This window comes from Paralichthys olivaceus, chromosome 23 (genome assembly GCF_024713975.1).
Source record: "Paralichthys olivaceus isolate ysfri-2021 chromosome 23, ASM2471397v2, whole genome shotgun sequence".
In the NCBI taxonomy this organism is placed as follows: Eukaryota; Metazoa; Chordata; class Actinopteri; order Pleuronectiformes; family Paralichthyidae; genus Paralichthys; species Paralichthys olivaceus.
The window spans coordinates 10,250,019-10,267,486 of record NC_091115.1 but is presented as its reverse complement, the minus strand read 5'-3'; the positions used below and the strand labels follow the sequence as shown (position 1 = coordinate 10,267,486).

At 42.9% G+C, this 17,468-nt stretch overlaps 1 protein-coding gene across 1 annotated transcript; it reads left to right on the top strand.

Annotated features, from left to right (window-relative positions):
* Nucleotides 1-283: 283 nt before the first annotated feature.
* LOC109632837 (leucine-rich repeat neuronal protein 3) lies at nt 284-16,427 on the top strand. Its single transcript, XM_020092320.2, has 2 exons — nt 284-681; nt 12,366-16,427. Exon 2 carries the CDS (start codon nt 12,795-12,797, stop codon nt 14,922-14,924), a length of 2,130 nt encoding a protein of 709 aa, XP_019947879.1. The 5' UTR covers nt 284-681; nt 12,366-12,794; the 3' UTR covers nt 14,925-16,427.
* The last annotated feature ends 1,041 nt before the right edge of the window (nt 16,428-17,468 follow it).

The window sequence follows — 17,468 nt, the reverse complement described above, 5'->3', positions numbered from 1 at the left end:
GGTTCTGATCTAAGAACCTTTATCTATTTATAATTACCTACTTTTTAAAACATGCATATACAATTGTAATGGTGCCTATTCCATGTCCTTCTAACGCTCACTGACTTGTTCCTGTGGACACTTTTTGCAGCGTGCCTCACCTCCAGCTGAGGAGGACATGGATGAGAACAGGCTTCTGGGATATGACTGACGGCTGCTCCCAGCCAACCAGAGCGGGGATGCTGCGAGCAGCTCGCCCGCTTCTCTCACGTCATTGGCTGTTGTCCGGAGAGTCAGACTTTGCTCTGATATTAATGACTGCTGAGGAGACGGCGGCGCATCTATGTGGTCCGCCTGACACTTGATCGAGGGGGAGAGAGATGCGCCGTGAACAGCCGCTGTGAAGACGGGAACGGGGAAGGGCACAGGGAACACATGCGTCTTCTCTGCGCGCTCTCGCCACGCTGATTTTTTTGGGACTTCACCCTCCTGCAGAAGCCGTGTGTGTGTGAGTGTGTGTGTGTGTTTGTCTGTGGAGGAGAGTCCACAACTGATTCCTCATCGGCTGCGCGAGGAGAAGAGGACCACACATTGTTGACTGGCTTTACGTTGAGCGCTGTGACTCTCTCGTCATTGGAGCGGCGCACTTGATGGGAATATAGACAACACGCACCGATCCGAGGACTATGACGCTTAAATCGGGTAAGTTTACTCTGTTAACTCCTCCGATAGGTTTCTGTCATTTCATACATATCGCGTGTTATATCGCAAATTGTGTCTGCGCCACGCATTTGGCAAGTTAATGAAAAACGCCAGGTTTCGGCGATCTTTGGATGTTGTGACCGCACATACTGTCTTTTAACCTGAATGAATACACCGTCGAGCTTCACCAATACCAAGCACTTGTGAGGGATTACAGATTTTGGGGAAAAGATTGAAGATTAATTATGCGGATGATTAGCCTCGAACCTCTCGCTTGACGTGCAGATGCGCTTTTGCGCAACTATGCAGGATGCGCCTCAAAGAGACCGGATCCATGATGGAGTGCGTTCAGGGTAAAACAGCCAAATTAATTAAGACAATTCCGTGTGTGTGTGTGTGTGTGTGTGTGTGTGTGTGTGTGTGTGTGTGTGTGTGTGTAGTGATGGACTGGCAGTTTCGTGTCCCCCGGTCCTGCTTAGTGAGCGCGCACCAGACACGTCTCGAACAAATCCACCACCTTCCCTCTCGCCTCAAACCTTCCTGTTGCAAACACACAACTCGTCACCTACACATCCCAATAAAGTGCGTTGGCACATCATCGGCCTGTAACACACAACACAATCACACTCACTATTAAACAGTGAATGGAAGAGAGTCTGATTCCTGAAACCACATCGGCACGTTGCATCCAGCCTCTGCGTAATTATGAAAGCTAGAGGCTGAGGCATCTACGAGCGCAGTCACCACCATCACACCACCTGCCTGTACACCCACACATCCAGGATCGTGTAATGTGTGTATTTATTTAAATATTAAGGCAGAGAGAGAGAGAGAGAGAGAGAGAGAAGGTATTCATAATCCCATAACTGCAGTGGGGCGTCTCTCTACCCTCTCTCTCTCTCTCTCCCTCCCATTTTATCTCCCTCCTCCTCTCTCCCTTCTCTCTGTCCAAAATGTCCAGCAAATGTATTAATCATGAATATTTCAAAAGGCAGATATGCAGATAATGGCTGATAATGACAAATGTGATTTTCACCGAGGGGGCTATTGAACCGGACTGTTGTAATCTCCTCTGTTTGCATGTGTGTGTCCACTCGCTTGTTCCCCGATGATGGATACAATAGATTTTGGCCTCCTCAGTGTGTGAATGACTCACCCACAGCAGCTGCTCAATATGAAACACACAGTCAAATGCCACACGAGAGCCATCATGTCCTTCCTCCCATCCATCAGTCACCGTGCGGACAGCCGAGAGAAGCCCGGCCTCCACACCGTGGCGTGTTCCCACTTTGAATTATTTGACTACCTGCTTATTGAGCCAAGGACATTTGCAGCTTCTTCTAGTACTCAGCCACCAGCTTCTCAAAAGCTAACGTGCAGTTGAGGTTCAATGTCATAGCTCCAAACAAAGAAGCTCAAACCTAAGTAAATGCCGTCATAACACACTTTGCCAGGCTGCCGCCGCCACCCCCATGCTGACAGGAAGAATCAAAACAAAGCACCAGTGGCTTTCTCCATTAATTTGGGCACATTTGTTCAAAACAAATCAATATTACATGTCCACAAGTCACACGCTTAAAGTGAGTGGCTTTGCGAATTGCCTATTGATCTGCGTGTGAAACGGTAAGAAGCGTGGTGCTGGTGAGGGGGTTATTGTGCCTGCAGTGGCCTTGTGGAGGCTCAGAGACCATGACAGGCAGCACAGCGTGGGTGTTCCTATATTAATTTCTCTATAGGCAGAGGGCAGCAGGTTCCTGTGAGGTGAAGGGATATGTGGGTGGCGAACACTGCTGCCGCTGGTTCAAAGCCGGGAAGGTAACGATTGCGCCATCAAAACTGAATTAATCTCAAGATTATTTTACCCCTCCCTTAATAGTGGTAACAAGATGCCCAAGGATCTATCGGGGCTCCTGAGTGAAATACATGTAAACATATTCACAAGACGGCTGCAGGGGATCAGTCTGTGCAGCCAAGCATGGGCTCTCTGATAGCATCCTGCTCCCAAACAAACACAGGCATCCATTAAAATGGAATAAGCGCAGACAGAGGGCAGAGGGATTGAGGGGTGGGGGTTGCATGTTTTTTTTTGGATGTAGTCGATGGACTGTAGCCGAGCCCGAATTACATCAAAAGACACAGAGACAGAAAGAAGGGACACACAAAAACTGAGGAAGATGGCAGCATCCATGACATTTTGGTGTTTCCAATTTTCCAAAATGGGACGTGACACTTGTTTGACACACAATCCTAAACTGGGTGAGTAAAATGTTTCAAGCCACAGAACCACAAGAACAAAGACCTATACAAAAACTGACCATCCTTAATAGATCTGTCAAGTATAAAACATTCTGATGACAAATAAAAGGCCATTAATTGCTTATAAGTCTCCTATTCTGCAGATTCATATCAGAGATGGACGTGATGAGCACAAATGCCCATATTGCAGTTTCAAACATGAGCAGAGAAGAAGGACAGGACATCTAAGGGCTACTGCTGTGCCGCCCATCTGCTCTGCATTCAGACTGATACATATAGGCCCTCTGAGCGCTAATGAAAAGCTCGGTGAATGAGTGATGCTGCATCAGGAGGCAAAACCAAAAAAATGCACGCACTGATGAAACTGCAGTGACTCATGCATGGCAACACATACACACACACACATATATATATACATACATACTGTAAAAACATGCATGCTTATACACATGTATGGAAATATGCATAAAAAAGCACATACAAAGCACTAGCTGCCCCCAAATCAGCTCATCATTGTAGTGTCGAGCCTCTGAAAATGTGTGGCGCCATCGTGCCTTTTGGAAAAGCGAAAATTCTTTCATGTGTTTCAGCTGAGGAAGAGGAGCAGAGAATGAAAAGAGAAAAGAGAAAGCCCATATCAAACCCCATGAAATCATAATAAAGAGGTCCGAGCCAGCGATAAATGCATTTCAGTGGCATATAATGATTGATTCTGTCTACCGTAGGAGCTTATTCCCTGCAGGCTTGTGGCCCCTTGACCAGCCATATATTATTCATATAAATATAGATAGCTGCGCATCTTAGGCAGCACACATGCCACATTTGCACCTGCAGATTCAATTTGGCTCTGACTTTGAGGGATATGCCGCTGGCTCCGTTCCCCCTGCCTGCACCCCCACCACCCTCATCCTCACACCTCCCCGCTTTCATTTTGGCTAGCAGCTATACATGGAACATTATGCAGATTTTTTTTGTCAAGAGTGAGTGTGATTATGTTGAGGGAGAAATGAGTGTCGGAATGTTCGCTACGCCTTTGACCTTATCAGCAGCAGCCTTAAGCTGGATACCTTGTCTTAATTTTAATAGATGCAGCACCATGCGAATTAGACAGGGAGACCTAGCTGCGCTCTCTGTCTCTGTGTGGTGCGTTGTGCATGCATTATGCCAACGAGCGGTTGCATGTTTGTTTTTTCATGTTCTCTGTGAGATCACTGTTGGCTAAATGACATGTGCAGGCCTGTGTATGCAAATGCTAGAATCTTTCTGTGTGTTTGCATTTTCTCTGTGTGTGTGTGTGTGTGTGTGTGTGTGTACTCACGGGTGCAGGTGGGCGTGCAGTAGTGTTCGATAGTGCAGCATGTATGTTCCCCTCACTCAGCACAAGGACACATCTTGTCCGGAAAAGAGCTGGAAAAACCAGAGTTGAGGGTTCTGTGGTTAATTTGGAACATTGATTTTACATTAACAGTTGACTCTCCACTGATTCATGGCCATACAAGTGCGGATGTAAGGGGGAAAGGTTTCCATCTGCCCCCCACACCCGCCTGAACAAACGCGGATGCACGTACGTACTGCAAGCTTCATTATGCATACACGCTGCATAAAAGGTTCCCTTTAATGGACTCTCCCTTACCTTGGAGAAAGTATAATAGTAAATCAATGAGGTGAAGGACAGAGGGAGGGACAGTAAAGGCTTCCACCCATGAAGGGGCTTACCCAGAATGCCTGACAGGAGCTGCTAGGTTAAGTTACGGTGGAGTTACAGTTCATGTCAACAGTTCCAGTGTTCACCGGAAATGTTTCTCTGGTGTTGACCGGAATTTCACATCATGAGCAGTGACCTCTACAAGAAGCTTAGCAACGTAAAAATGTTTTTAGCTTTGTGACAATTACATTTTTCCATAGAAATCCATGTATTTTTAACAGTTTATTTATATTAAGAAATAGGAGTATTTTCTGACCCCATAAAGACATTTCTATTGAAGAAAATAGAGATATGTATTTGCCACTTTTTGCAATGTTGTAAAGCAACTGAAGAAATCAAACAAAACATGTGATGTCTTATTTTTCCCTATGTAAACAGACAAGATATGTGAAGGTCACAGACGTTGAACTGTAAATTACATGTGGATGAATGAAGGGTTTTACAAAAAACAAAAATATGGGCCAAAAAAGTCATACACTGAACAAAGAAAATGAATAGTTAAATTAAATTTTTATTCACAAATTACAAAGTTTGTTCAACTTAAAGTGAATCAACTTGTTGTAATTTTTCTAAGTTGGTCGGACAATTTTCTTTTCTCAGTGTAAGGCCTAAATGTTGGTAATTAGTCAATTGGTGTTGCAGTCGGACAGACATGTAGATAGACATGTAGATGTAGACAGATTTGGCACAGTAGGGGTGACAGGTATTGAGAAGGCAATTAGGCTGACAGCAAACAAACGACAGGACAGTAAGATGCCCAGAAAGAGAGATAAGGACCTGAATATGCATGGAGACAAAATTAAATTGTCTTGCAATTGAAATTAAACTCCATTGTCCACTGCCCGGGTGGATTGCGACGCTAATAGAGAACATAAGGATAAATGTTCGCCATAGGGGTTTGAAGTGTGGAGAAAAATGTGAGAGGGCAGGATGAAAAGGACAGGATTTATAAAAAGAGATGTGGGGGCTGCAATATCATGAGACAAAAGAATGTGCACAGGGGAGAGAGAAAGAGAGAGAGGGAGAGAGAGAGGGGGGTGACTTGTAGAAGAGAGCCTTGGGAGGCTTATTACCAGTGGATCAAAATTCCCACTGAACCATTTTTACAATACACAGGCTATTCTCCTGAAAGACGAGGCAATCCGGCTGCGCCCTACTTTCCACTTACGTCTGACCTTTATGTCTTCCGCCCAGTTTTACCACAGCGAGTGTAATGTCTACCTCTTAGCAGATGCAATACTGCCTTGTTACTGCTTAAACCGTGCAGGCCTCATAATCATCTCCCCGAGGGCCAATATGCTCCCAACAAAACCCTTTATCTCGACTTATTCCACAGCATATATCTCACAAATTTCCCCTTTTTATGCTCGCCATAACCCCAACAGAACATATGCTTTGTATAATAGATGATTTCATTTTTACATGAACCATAGGTCAACTTGACACATCGCGGGGCATTGATGAGGACCCAACCTGCAGCAAAGTAATCATCTCAAGGTTCCCACTCTGCAAAAAACCTGTCCGAGCCCTGTGAAGCGAGGTGGAGGATTTATACCTCATTTCAATAAACAGCATAAAACAAACAGTGCTGCCCGGCCGTTTGGCTGCCCGGCCGATTTGAGTCAGGCCTGCCTGAATTAGCAGCGCCAGGACCAACACTCCGTGCCCCCACTGTGCACACTCATTAATTTAAAGTGGTCATATCTCACTGGTCTCTAATCAAACTGTATTTGTGCCATTACTGTCCGGAACAGCCACTGTGTTAGTATAATGGAGGGGGGGTCCGGTGGGAAAGTGAGTACAAGGTGTTGCCAAGAACAGAATGGAAAAGCTTTTCACCTTGACAGTGACTGAACATCTTAAATTTATCCTCATCCCTGCTCAGGTATATCATGATTAGTACAGGCGCCATTTCCTGAGAGCAAACTATCTGTATATTCCACATTTTGGACATAGAAGTCAAGAAATCCGCTCAACGCAAAAAGAGTATGTGCAAAATGAACAATACGGAACAAAAGGAGAAAGGTCTTCAGGTTTTTTACGTAGCGGAAAACAGTGTAAATGAGCAGGAGAGATTCCAAGGTATCCAGTGAAGTCAAAAGTCGTACTAATAAAAGGGAAATCAGTGAGTAATGTGGACTAAAGGCATCCCGGTTTATAATGATGATGCAATGATACTGTCATTTCTGTGCTGCTTCCCAGTCGCAGTAAGTCTACAAACATTCATAATATAGTTACTCCCAACAGTTGATGCTGATGCAAAGACACAGCCGTATATATTTTCTATGAAAATTTGCATGACGCTGGCCCGGGGTACAGATAAGTGGCTATAATGAATATGTTTTATAAGAGCTATGGATTAAATAAGTTAGCGCAATTTGCCATAGGTCATAGGTTGTATTGACAAACCCGCAGATATTAATCAGAGCCAAGCTGCTATATTGGCCAATAATAGCCTGCTGCAGAGACTGTATATCAATCACAGTGTCTCTATCACATTGATTGCCGAGCAGAAAGCACTGACAAGTTGATTATTCATTGATTATTGATGATTCAACTGTAACATGTCCTGCTTAATACGTTTCTCGGTTGTGAAGACAAATCACATAAATATAAAGGGATCTTTAGCTAGATCGTACAATGTTAGGCATTTGTTCAAAAAAATTATGATCGAATTATATCTTTTAAACTCACAAATCCAGTATTAGCGATTACCTGAATCTGTAGTTTTATTGCGAATTTCAGCACAAATAGCGATAATTTTTAGCTTCAGAAGATTTTAGTTTTTTTATCAAAATAGCTTTAAAAACCCACTGTACAAGGCATGACTAGTACCACAGGGTACAGACAGCTAGCTGGTGAACATCATGGAGCATTTAGCCGCTTGTTTACCTTTTTATATTTATATTTTCTTCAATAGTTGAGGTGGAGACCAAAACGAAGGTAAAATGGTGAATATTGGAATTCCTTAGACACAACACCAAATAAATGCTAATGTTTCTTCATATCTCTTGCATGTGTCAATAGGCAGTTGTTTGTTCTACATATTCATTTAAAACATCAGAGTTACAGTTTGTGGTCTGTAGCCCCAGTGTCCTGGCAAAGGAATTAAAAAAACATTGCAGGTTTCACTAAACAAACTGAGTTGTATTTCACACACTTGAAACAAGCCACATACCAGGGACTTGTTTGTTGTAATGTTCACGACCAGGATTAACACTGGTGAAAGTGAAAAGCCCATGGGTTAGACTGTCAGCCTGCTACTGTAATGGTGGTGCTTTGGAGGCTGTGGCTTGAATGATTCCCACAACCTCCCCTCTTTCCTCTGACACCTGGGAACTCGTGTTAGCTCCATGAGTGAACGCCTGACCTATAAAAGGCTTCCATTGGCTACCCGAGCAAATGTCAAAGCTTTGGCCTAATGTGTTAGTGCAGGTAGACATTAGGTTACTGGAGATCCCATGTCAAACCCTCTAGGTTGTATTACCAGCTGCTGATTATGTATCTCCCTAGTCAAGATTTCCAATGGTTTTTCACCCAAGCAGAGATTAAAAGCATCCATCTTGGAATTGTATTTGCTCCTGCCATATTAACCGCATTTCTCTTTGTTCAATGGTCACGTAGCCACTTAACGGCTAATAGACATAATTCATCGCTTGGGAGTCCCTGTATTCTCCCAATCTTTGCTGGGGATTTGGCTTCTTTTCAGCATCATAGCGTCACTATGGTTAATATTTCCTGCAAAGACAACATTCTTGGGGTCACCAGAGGTTAATGCACCACTACTGATACTTTGACAAGTTCAAGCCCTTCCTCTGGCAAGTCATTTTGTTCTCTAGATCTTCTCGTACCACTTCAATTACTGGCCACGGTGCAACGGATTGTGGGAAATTAGCTCTACATGGAAGCAGTGTGTGTGTGTGTGTGTGTGCCACAGCAGTCACGGTGCAAGGCCTCTTCACTGGGCTTCACACAATGCGAGCGTACAATACCAATTTACCTGTTCAACTGCCTGTAGATGATTAGGACAGTTCACTTAAAATGATGCAGTTAGGTGGGAAAGTATTCTTCACTATATCAACCTTTAGTTCAATGAAAGGGACCCTACACTGAACAAACTTAATTTCTCCTGGATAAAAAGCATTCTAAACGGAGACTGTGTCGTTGAAGGCTTTTAAGGTTTGCTGATGTGCTAACACTTCTTGATTTGGCATATTGAGCTCTGACGATGATCCACTTGTCATTAACATCCACCTTATCCGAAGGAGCACATTGTACAAAACATTTCCAGAGTTGCTGTCTGGCTATGTCTCAATTGTATATATTACAAATTGTTTTCTTGCATAACCAAGTCATTGACTCAACACTATTCCACTCAGGCGGCAACGGGTGCCTGAAGACTCAGTACATTTGCCGCATGAGACACGATGCCATATAAGGTGTCACAACCAATTCAGTCAGCCTCTTCTTACAAATGACTCCTAATGTTTTCCTTCCACAGCCCTTCACTAGGACCTGAGATGACATCCAGGAGATTGGAAATTAAACCAGATTTACATAGATCTGTCTGCAACATTTATTTTTCACTTTAAAACATATGCAATATTTAACCTGCCCTGGCTCTTAGTGTCAGATATATGCAGCGATAAATGGCAGCAGAAGTTTGAAAGCAGCATTAATAATAATTTGACAACAAATCTCTCTTCTAAATCTATCGAAGGCTAGAGCTAATGTTGAAAGTAAGAAAGTATAAATCCTCATTGAGTTCATATTTTGTCCATTAAATAACCACAATATTGGATATAATGGAGGAAAAATAGGCGATAACTAATGAGTAATTTAAAGATTTCTAGAGATTCAAAACAACTATTTAAACTGGTTTATTAAAGCATCTTGATGCACACAGTGTGATATTATTTTCAAGTGCTATGGTGGAAAATGCCAATTTACTGGTTCCATCCTTCCATATGTCAATAATAGTGATCTATAGTAGTAAATACTTGACTGCTGGTTGCCCAAAATATACAATTTTGCAAACCCAGCTTGAAGTCTATAATAATCATTTTATAGATTCCTTTAAACATACATAAAACCAATAATAAAGTGGTCTGCAAATGAATTAGCAGCGGCCTTAATAATACTGTGACCACAATCATATCTAAAATCTAGATTTCTACGAAGTAAGTGTTGGATTATAAACTCAATTTAATCCTCATTATTTAGCAGGGAAATGTGTTGTGCTCGCTGGCCACACCATCTTCTGCTAATCTCTGGCATAGCATAACTAACCCTGTCCTAGATATTCATCAAAGTGGGACAACAAACAATCACATTAAAATAAAATTATTTCTCACAGTCGGTCTCTTCTACCTTCTTACCGTCCGTGATGTCCTCCTCACATCTATCATTGCACCTTGCCAAAATTTGTATTAGTTAATACATGATTCAATGTGTGGCAACGCTATGTCTTACTCTGCGACAACAGTGCCAACATGGATGCTTTGTCTCTGAGTGCTGCAAAGTCTCAAACAGAGACTATGTCGCAGAAATATCGATCACAAAAATGGTTAGTCTAAATATGTCCCCGCTGACACAATTAACATCTCTGGTGAAACAACAGCCCATTAGAGCCTCGAGCAGTGATTGCACAATAAAGCTCTGCATTTAACAGTTAACCCGACCACATTACACCACTGGTAATTGTGATTAGTACAGGAGGGAAAGCCACAGCGAGCAAAGATGAGACTGAAATGCTGGTGTTTCCAGGGCATGGATCAGCTACATAGCCCGGAATAAAGAGCCTGCTAAAGGAGAGAAGCTAAATCCTGTTTATCAGAATGCTCGGGGTGTTGCAGCTTATTAAAGTGCCAGGTGCTTTAGAAAAATAATACCCCCTCTCTCTTTCTCTCTCACTCTCCTTCCACTGGCTCCATGTCGGGCTCCCTTCCTCCCTCCTCCCTCTAGACCAGACTCCAGCCAGTGCTGGAGCAGAGGTTGAGGAATGAACCCTTGGCTTGGCTTTGCCAGTAGGGCAAACTGCAGCGTTTCTGCTGCCATCAGAACTTTTTGCTTATTTATTTATTTTGCTTTATTTCCCCTCCCTCCACCTCCCCTGTGGCCCCTGAGGTGGAAACAGCGAGGCTGATGAAATTGAACCATTTCTTCCTTCTCTTGTTCTCGCTTTCCTGCCACCGTCACACTCCTCTTGGCACTCTGTCCATTTCATACCCTGTCTCTCTTGACTTTACCCATGATGATGTGATGTGTGGTCTAAAGGCCCAAAATATCACAAGCACCATCAAACCCATCTGTCCGGTAAGAGGCAGTTAAATATGACAAATTACATGGTGCACTTCAACTGTGGAGCATCTGCCATTGCAGGAGATGGTGAAAAATAGTGAAATGTTTCAATCATATTTCTTGAAAGTGTAATTATAAGAAATGTATCATCTCATTTAAACTATTACTGGTGGACAAAAGGACACATCTGGTTATGTGCTGGATTTGTTTGAGCTTTTACTGTTAAATGTACTCCATTTTATAACAGGGCTGATAATAACCAAGCTATGAAATATTCCTACAATTCCCAGAAACACACTGGTTTTGTGAACCGTTTCTGGCTCTTAATTAATTGTCACGTAAACAAGGAGCATTTTCAATGTCAAAAATAAATCAAATAGATTAATCACTCTTTTCTTTTATTTATTTATACTATAAGAACTAGACAACCAATGCTCTCTACTGAGTGTCATTCTAGTTATATACTTCACTATATTTACATTCCACCATTTTATTTGATTGTTTGGATTCTTAGCAGAGACTTTATACATTTTTGAGTTCATCGTTCTCAAAGATTCCCAAAGTGGAATTAAAAAGTCCGGGGCATGTATGCTGCTTTCTGCCAACAGTCCCAATCTTTGCATCTGAGAGACATTTTGGACAAACCTGAAATGTCATTTCACAAAACCAAAGATTTAATTTGTGGTAATCTTTTTTAAGACTTGGACTGTCATTCATAAGCATTTGTCCAGAGAGTAAAAATTACTGTATGTATTTTTCCCCCCTTCAGGCCTTTGTGTGTGTGTGTATACACCCTAGCATAGTTGTTAGTCATGTGTTGCCACTGGCAAAGTGTATAACTTGCATTTTCCAAAAATGTCAACTCCTATCAGTGTGCAGATTTGTTGATTGCACAAAGATTAATTATGGCAACACATTAATGTGTTTTCATGGTTGCTGCGTCTCATCACAAACAGGTGCAAACAGCATCTGGGCCAAATGCTTAGATTGCATGTGCAGCCTCGCTGTCTTGCTGTGTTATTGGCTGTCAATTTACTTGTTGCTATAGCCCCTGACATATTCCAGTGTCTTTAAGAGGCTTGCCCTCAAGGCTAATGCTTAAGCCCTAGGATGTCTGCCATTTAAAAATCTTAATAAAGCGCTGTCTTTATCCAATAATAGACTCACACTGCTGTACATTGGAAATTAATGCTATACTGTCAGGGCACATGCAGTTCATCCCCAGAATGAAGTCTAAAAGGTCAAATAGATATAAATCCCTGGTTCTGTGTCTTGAAGGGAGGGTCTATAAATGTCAACATGCATCAGTGTGCCTATAACAAATGTCAATATGCCCAAATCCTTCTCTTGCTGCCCTGCTTAGCCACCTGTATTATCATGTTATACTCACACCACTTCTCTCTGTCTTGTTTGTCTTACACAGGTAGGAATGGGCTGGGCTGTGGACCCTGGAAGCTTGTAACAACAATCAATGAGGACACCAGTCTTTAAAGACAGAGAAGAGTCTACATGGATATCTATAACTGTGCTCAACGTAGGTCTTTTGAGGTATAATATCAGTGCATCCTTCCCCCCCAGCTCGCCCACCTTCTTGGGTCTGCCTGGCTGCAGTCTTGGCCCTGAACTCTGACACCAGCAGGCAACATTGAGTGATTGGTCATTACATCCAAGGGCATCTACACAGCAAGACAAAAGAATCTCTTGGGAACTGCGCTGCAGCTGGTCGTGGTGAACAGGGCGGTGAGTCAATCGCCTCAGCAGCTGCAGCAAATGATTCATTATTTGTGAATTTAACAGCTCAGACCACTTAATCTACAAGGACCAATTTCTAACTGGAGAGAATCGGTCCAATATGAAGGACGTGTCATTCGTGGATCGTCTCTTTGTCGGCTTGGCCCTTGCCGCTTTTGTTGTGGCCACTGAGGAGAGGCCTGATTGTCCAAAACTCTGTGTATGTGAGATTAGACCTTGGTTTTCTCCCAGTTCCGTGTACATGGAGGCACAGACAGTTGACTGTAATGACTTGGGACTCTTTAGCCTGCCGGAAAAATTACCGGTGGGCACACAAGTACTATTACTGCAAACAAACAATATTGCCAAGATTGAGCAACCGTTGGATTACTTGGCAAACATCACAGAGATTGATTTATCACAAAACAACGTATCCTCTATCAGTGACGTCCAGCTGGGGAACCTTCCTCAGCTTCTATCTCTTCATATGGAGGAAAACTGGATACAGAAGTTGCCAGAACGATGTCTGGCAGAGGTGGCTAACCTTCAGGAGCTCTACATGAATCACAACCTCATATCCTCCATTTCTCCACTGGCTTTCCAGGGTCTCACCAACCTTGTACGGCTCCACCTCAATTCTAACAAACTGATGGTCATTAAGAGAGAGTGGTTCGAACCCATGCCAAATCTTGAGATTCTGATGATCGGTGAGAACCCAGTTCTTTCTATTGATGATATGAACTTCAAACCTCTCAGCAACCTCCGCAGTCTTGTTCTCACCAGAATGAACTTGTCTCAGCTTCCTGACGATGCACTGGCTGGTCTTGATAATGTAGAGAGCATCTCATTCTATGATAACATTTTCCCTGAGGTGCCTCATTCAGCCTTGAAAAATGTAAAAAATCTCAAGTTTTTGGATCTGAATAAAAACCCCATTGCAAGGATACAGAGAGGGGACTTTGTGGATATGCTCCATCTTAAAGAACTGGGGATCAATAGCATGCCAGAGCTAGTTTCCATTGACAGCTTTGCCCTCAATAACCTCCCTGAGCTCACTAAAATAGAGGCCACCAACAATCCTAAACTCTCCTACATCCATCCTAATGCTTTCTACAAACTACCACGGCTGGAAACCCTAATGCTAAATGGCAATGCTCTCAGTGCCCTGCACAGGATTACTGTTGAGTCCCTCCCAAATCTCAGAGAAGTTAGTATGCACAGCAACCCTATCCGCTGTGATTGCGTAGTCCGCTGGATGAACATGAACAAGACCAACATTCGCTTCATGGAGCCTGATTCACTCTACTGTGTGGAGCCTCCAGAGTACGAGGGGCAGCATGTCCGACAGGTGCACTTCAGGGAGATGATGGAGATTTGTCTGCCACTCATCTCTCCCGAAAGCATGCCTGGGCATATTAAAGCAAAGAACGGGAGCTCAGTGTCACTCCATTGTCGGGCATTTGCTGAACCAGAACCAGACATCTATTGGATCACCCCATCTGGTGCCAGGGTTCTGCCCAACACCGTCTCTGACAAGTTCTACATGCACCCAGAGGGAACTTTTGACATCTATGACATAACAGAAAACGAGGCTGGTCTTTACACTTGTGTTGCCCATAATCTGGTTGGAGCTGATCTTAAATCTGTTTCAGTCGAGGTAAATGGATATTTTCCTCAATCTGCAAATGGTTCTCTGAATGTTGCAGTGAAGTCTGTGGAGACAAACTCCATCCTGGTTTCCTGGAAGGCTGGCCCTGGCACCCTTGCTCCCAACATTAAATGGTACACTCTGTCAAATGCCAACCATCCTACTATAGCTTTTACCACCAGAGTTCCGTCTGATGTCCAGGTCTACAACCTCACCCATCTCAACCCCGCTACTCACTACAAAGTATGTGTGGATGTCCGCAGCATCCACTACAACCATGACACCAAATGTGTCAATGTCACCACTAAGGGAATAGAGCTGGCAGCCAAGGATACAGAAAAATGGGATGCAGCAGTAATTACTGTCTTTGGTGTGCTCTTGGCCGTGATTTCAGTGGCCTGCCTGCTTATTTATGTCTCTCTGAGGAACCACCACCTTTACGGGGATATAAGGAAATGCGACTCCAAAGCTCCGCTGAAACCAGTTGAAGCTACCGGTATGCACTATCCTTTCTTTACAAAGCTGTGGGTTTCGGGTAAGGGACTGCCAAGTGGAGTGGAAGTGAAAGCCACAGTCATAAATGTATCTGACAATGCCTTTTAAGAAGAGCGGCTTTGTAGAGCACCACACACCAACTACACTGAATGGACGATAGGGCAGGGGTGGACAAATCTGTTGTACTGTTTCAAAGGCAAACCCATTGCTGGTCCCTGGCTCAGATACAATGGCAGAACTATTAATGGACTGGGATGGAACTGTTTAAAATAGACTACATGCTCTCCCAGTTTCAACCCTAGCTGAAGTTGTGGCTTTGCAACTGATGCATTAAACCAAGCTGACATCAACAGGAAGGGGCATTTACTGCAAAAAGATATATTTCGTTACCATTCATACAGGAAATGCAGGCAGGGAAAAAGGAAGTGAAGATGAGGATGATAATGTTGATGATGATGATGATGATGATGGTCAACTCTCTTGTAATTGACTGTTTAATGTGTTCAGAGTTGTGGAACTGTCTGTGTGGTCCCAAGCAATACCGTCTGTGCTTTGTCAAACATCCATAGACGAGTTAGAGATACAGTTATAACACCTGTCTATTACGGGAAGGGAGATTTAGTAGAGTAGACAAATAACAGTGATTATGGTGTAAGCCTTTTGATGAAATACAGTATACCCCCCCTTTTTTCTATTTAAAAATGGATTCTTAATTTTTCATGGAAATACTGTTAGATATTCTATTATGTTGATGTAATGACAAATCCTCTGTATCCGAACAGTTTAAATGGGTTTTAAATCAAGGCAAGGAGCAGACTACTTTTGATTACAATGTCACATTAAGCTTAATGGAATTCTGCTACATAACGGGCATCTAGAGAGGACATTTCTCCAAATGGCTGTTTATGCTGTGTACAGTAGTTCTCATTGCAATGGTGACTGGGAAATAAAAACGTGGGTATGTTGGACTAAAAGAGATATAACAGGTTGATAAAAACTGAGGTGACAGGCTTTTTTCTAAGCAGACATTTTGACACGTCACAGTGGGAAAAGTACATGAGGTACTGATAACATTAAAGATGGCTCCGTTCAATTCGAGCGACATGACTGTGTGACAGTGACCGAGCATGCGCAGTACCAAGATCCTGAAACGAGAGCAGATGTATGGAATCCAGCCATCATTCATTTTATTATTTGCCCCTGTGCTTTTTGTACTGCGACATGTCAAAAATGTCTGCTGTGGACAAAAAAAAAAGGCCTATTGATTTGTTATTGCCTCAAGAAAGCGGTCTGTTATGCCCTGGTAAGTGCCTACAACAAGAACTACATGTGGTAAATGGAGAAGACACTGAAGAAACACATCAGCCTCAGCAAAACATGGCCATGTCATCATTGCAGAATCACAAGCTACTCTCCAGTACTTTTAGTGGAACTACTTTCTCAGTATTTTTAGCATACATATTTTAAGAAAACATTTCGTTGTTGCTTTGGGTGTAAAGTTAAAAAGCCATTTTTATATTAACTGTATTATATGTGATCAATGGGCACAACAGACTAATTAAGAAAAGTGCTAAGAAAAACAATAAATGTCATTGTTTCTTTTACAAACAATTGCCTACTTTCTCTCTTTTGCTTTCTTCTACAATACACCTGATTCAATTATTATTTTGTTTTATTATCTAAAAATGGGTTAACATGAGATGTCTACTGACTTTTGTCCGTGGCATTTTAACTGCAGGAGTGTAAATAAAAAAATAGCGATGAAGTGGTGCAGAACAACAGCCGTCTTTTGAGTCAGACCACGGGGTAGGAGTCAGGAGAGTTCAGCTGAATGGTTGAATGGGCGTCCTAAACCTTACCAAGAAGAAGGAAGGAAAAAAAACAGCAACAAAAGAACAGAACTCATTAGCCGCCTCATTAAGAACATGTTCGTCCTTCAGCTGGTCTGAATATAGTCACTGTGCTACACCTACAGCTGCTGCAGCTCCTGCTTAGATAGGGACACGGCGTCCTTACGACAGAGAGATAAAGTACACTACTGAAAAGTCAACGCGGGGTGGGATAGAGCTGACTCCAAGCTTTAGGACTCACATTTTATTTGCCTTACTGAATTATCCGGCACACAGAACATTTCAAATGAGAAAGCCAGGCATGATGAATGGCTGTCAGAGGCGGAGTGACATGGCGGATTTATCAAACGGAGCCGAACGCTCATGCATCAGGCCAGCCTTCAGCACCACGGACAGAGGCTTTTAGAGCCAAGGCATCTGTCAAAGACAAAGGGAGTTAAAATATGACACGGTGCGCTCCTCAGGTAATGCTCAGGTCACTTTAGAGTCTTTTTTTTTTTTTTTTGGGCAAATGCAGGCACAGATGCACAAACAAACCTGGCAGAGCTAAGACAAAATCTATATATGTTCATAGAAAACAAATTCAAGGTCACTGACTGACACAAAGGATAACTTATAAAGGAAGAGAAAAATGTGGACATAGTCACACACACACACACACACAACATTTCATACCCAGAGGTGTAGCTCTCCCAGTCTGCGTGCCTACAGAAACACAACATGACAGCCAAAGATGCCACTAAATCGGTCGACCAGCTCTTTTAAATTAAAGCAGCTCATGAATATTAGCCATAGAGGGGTT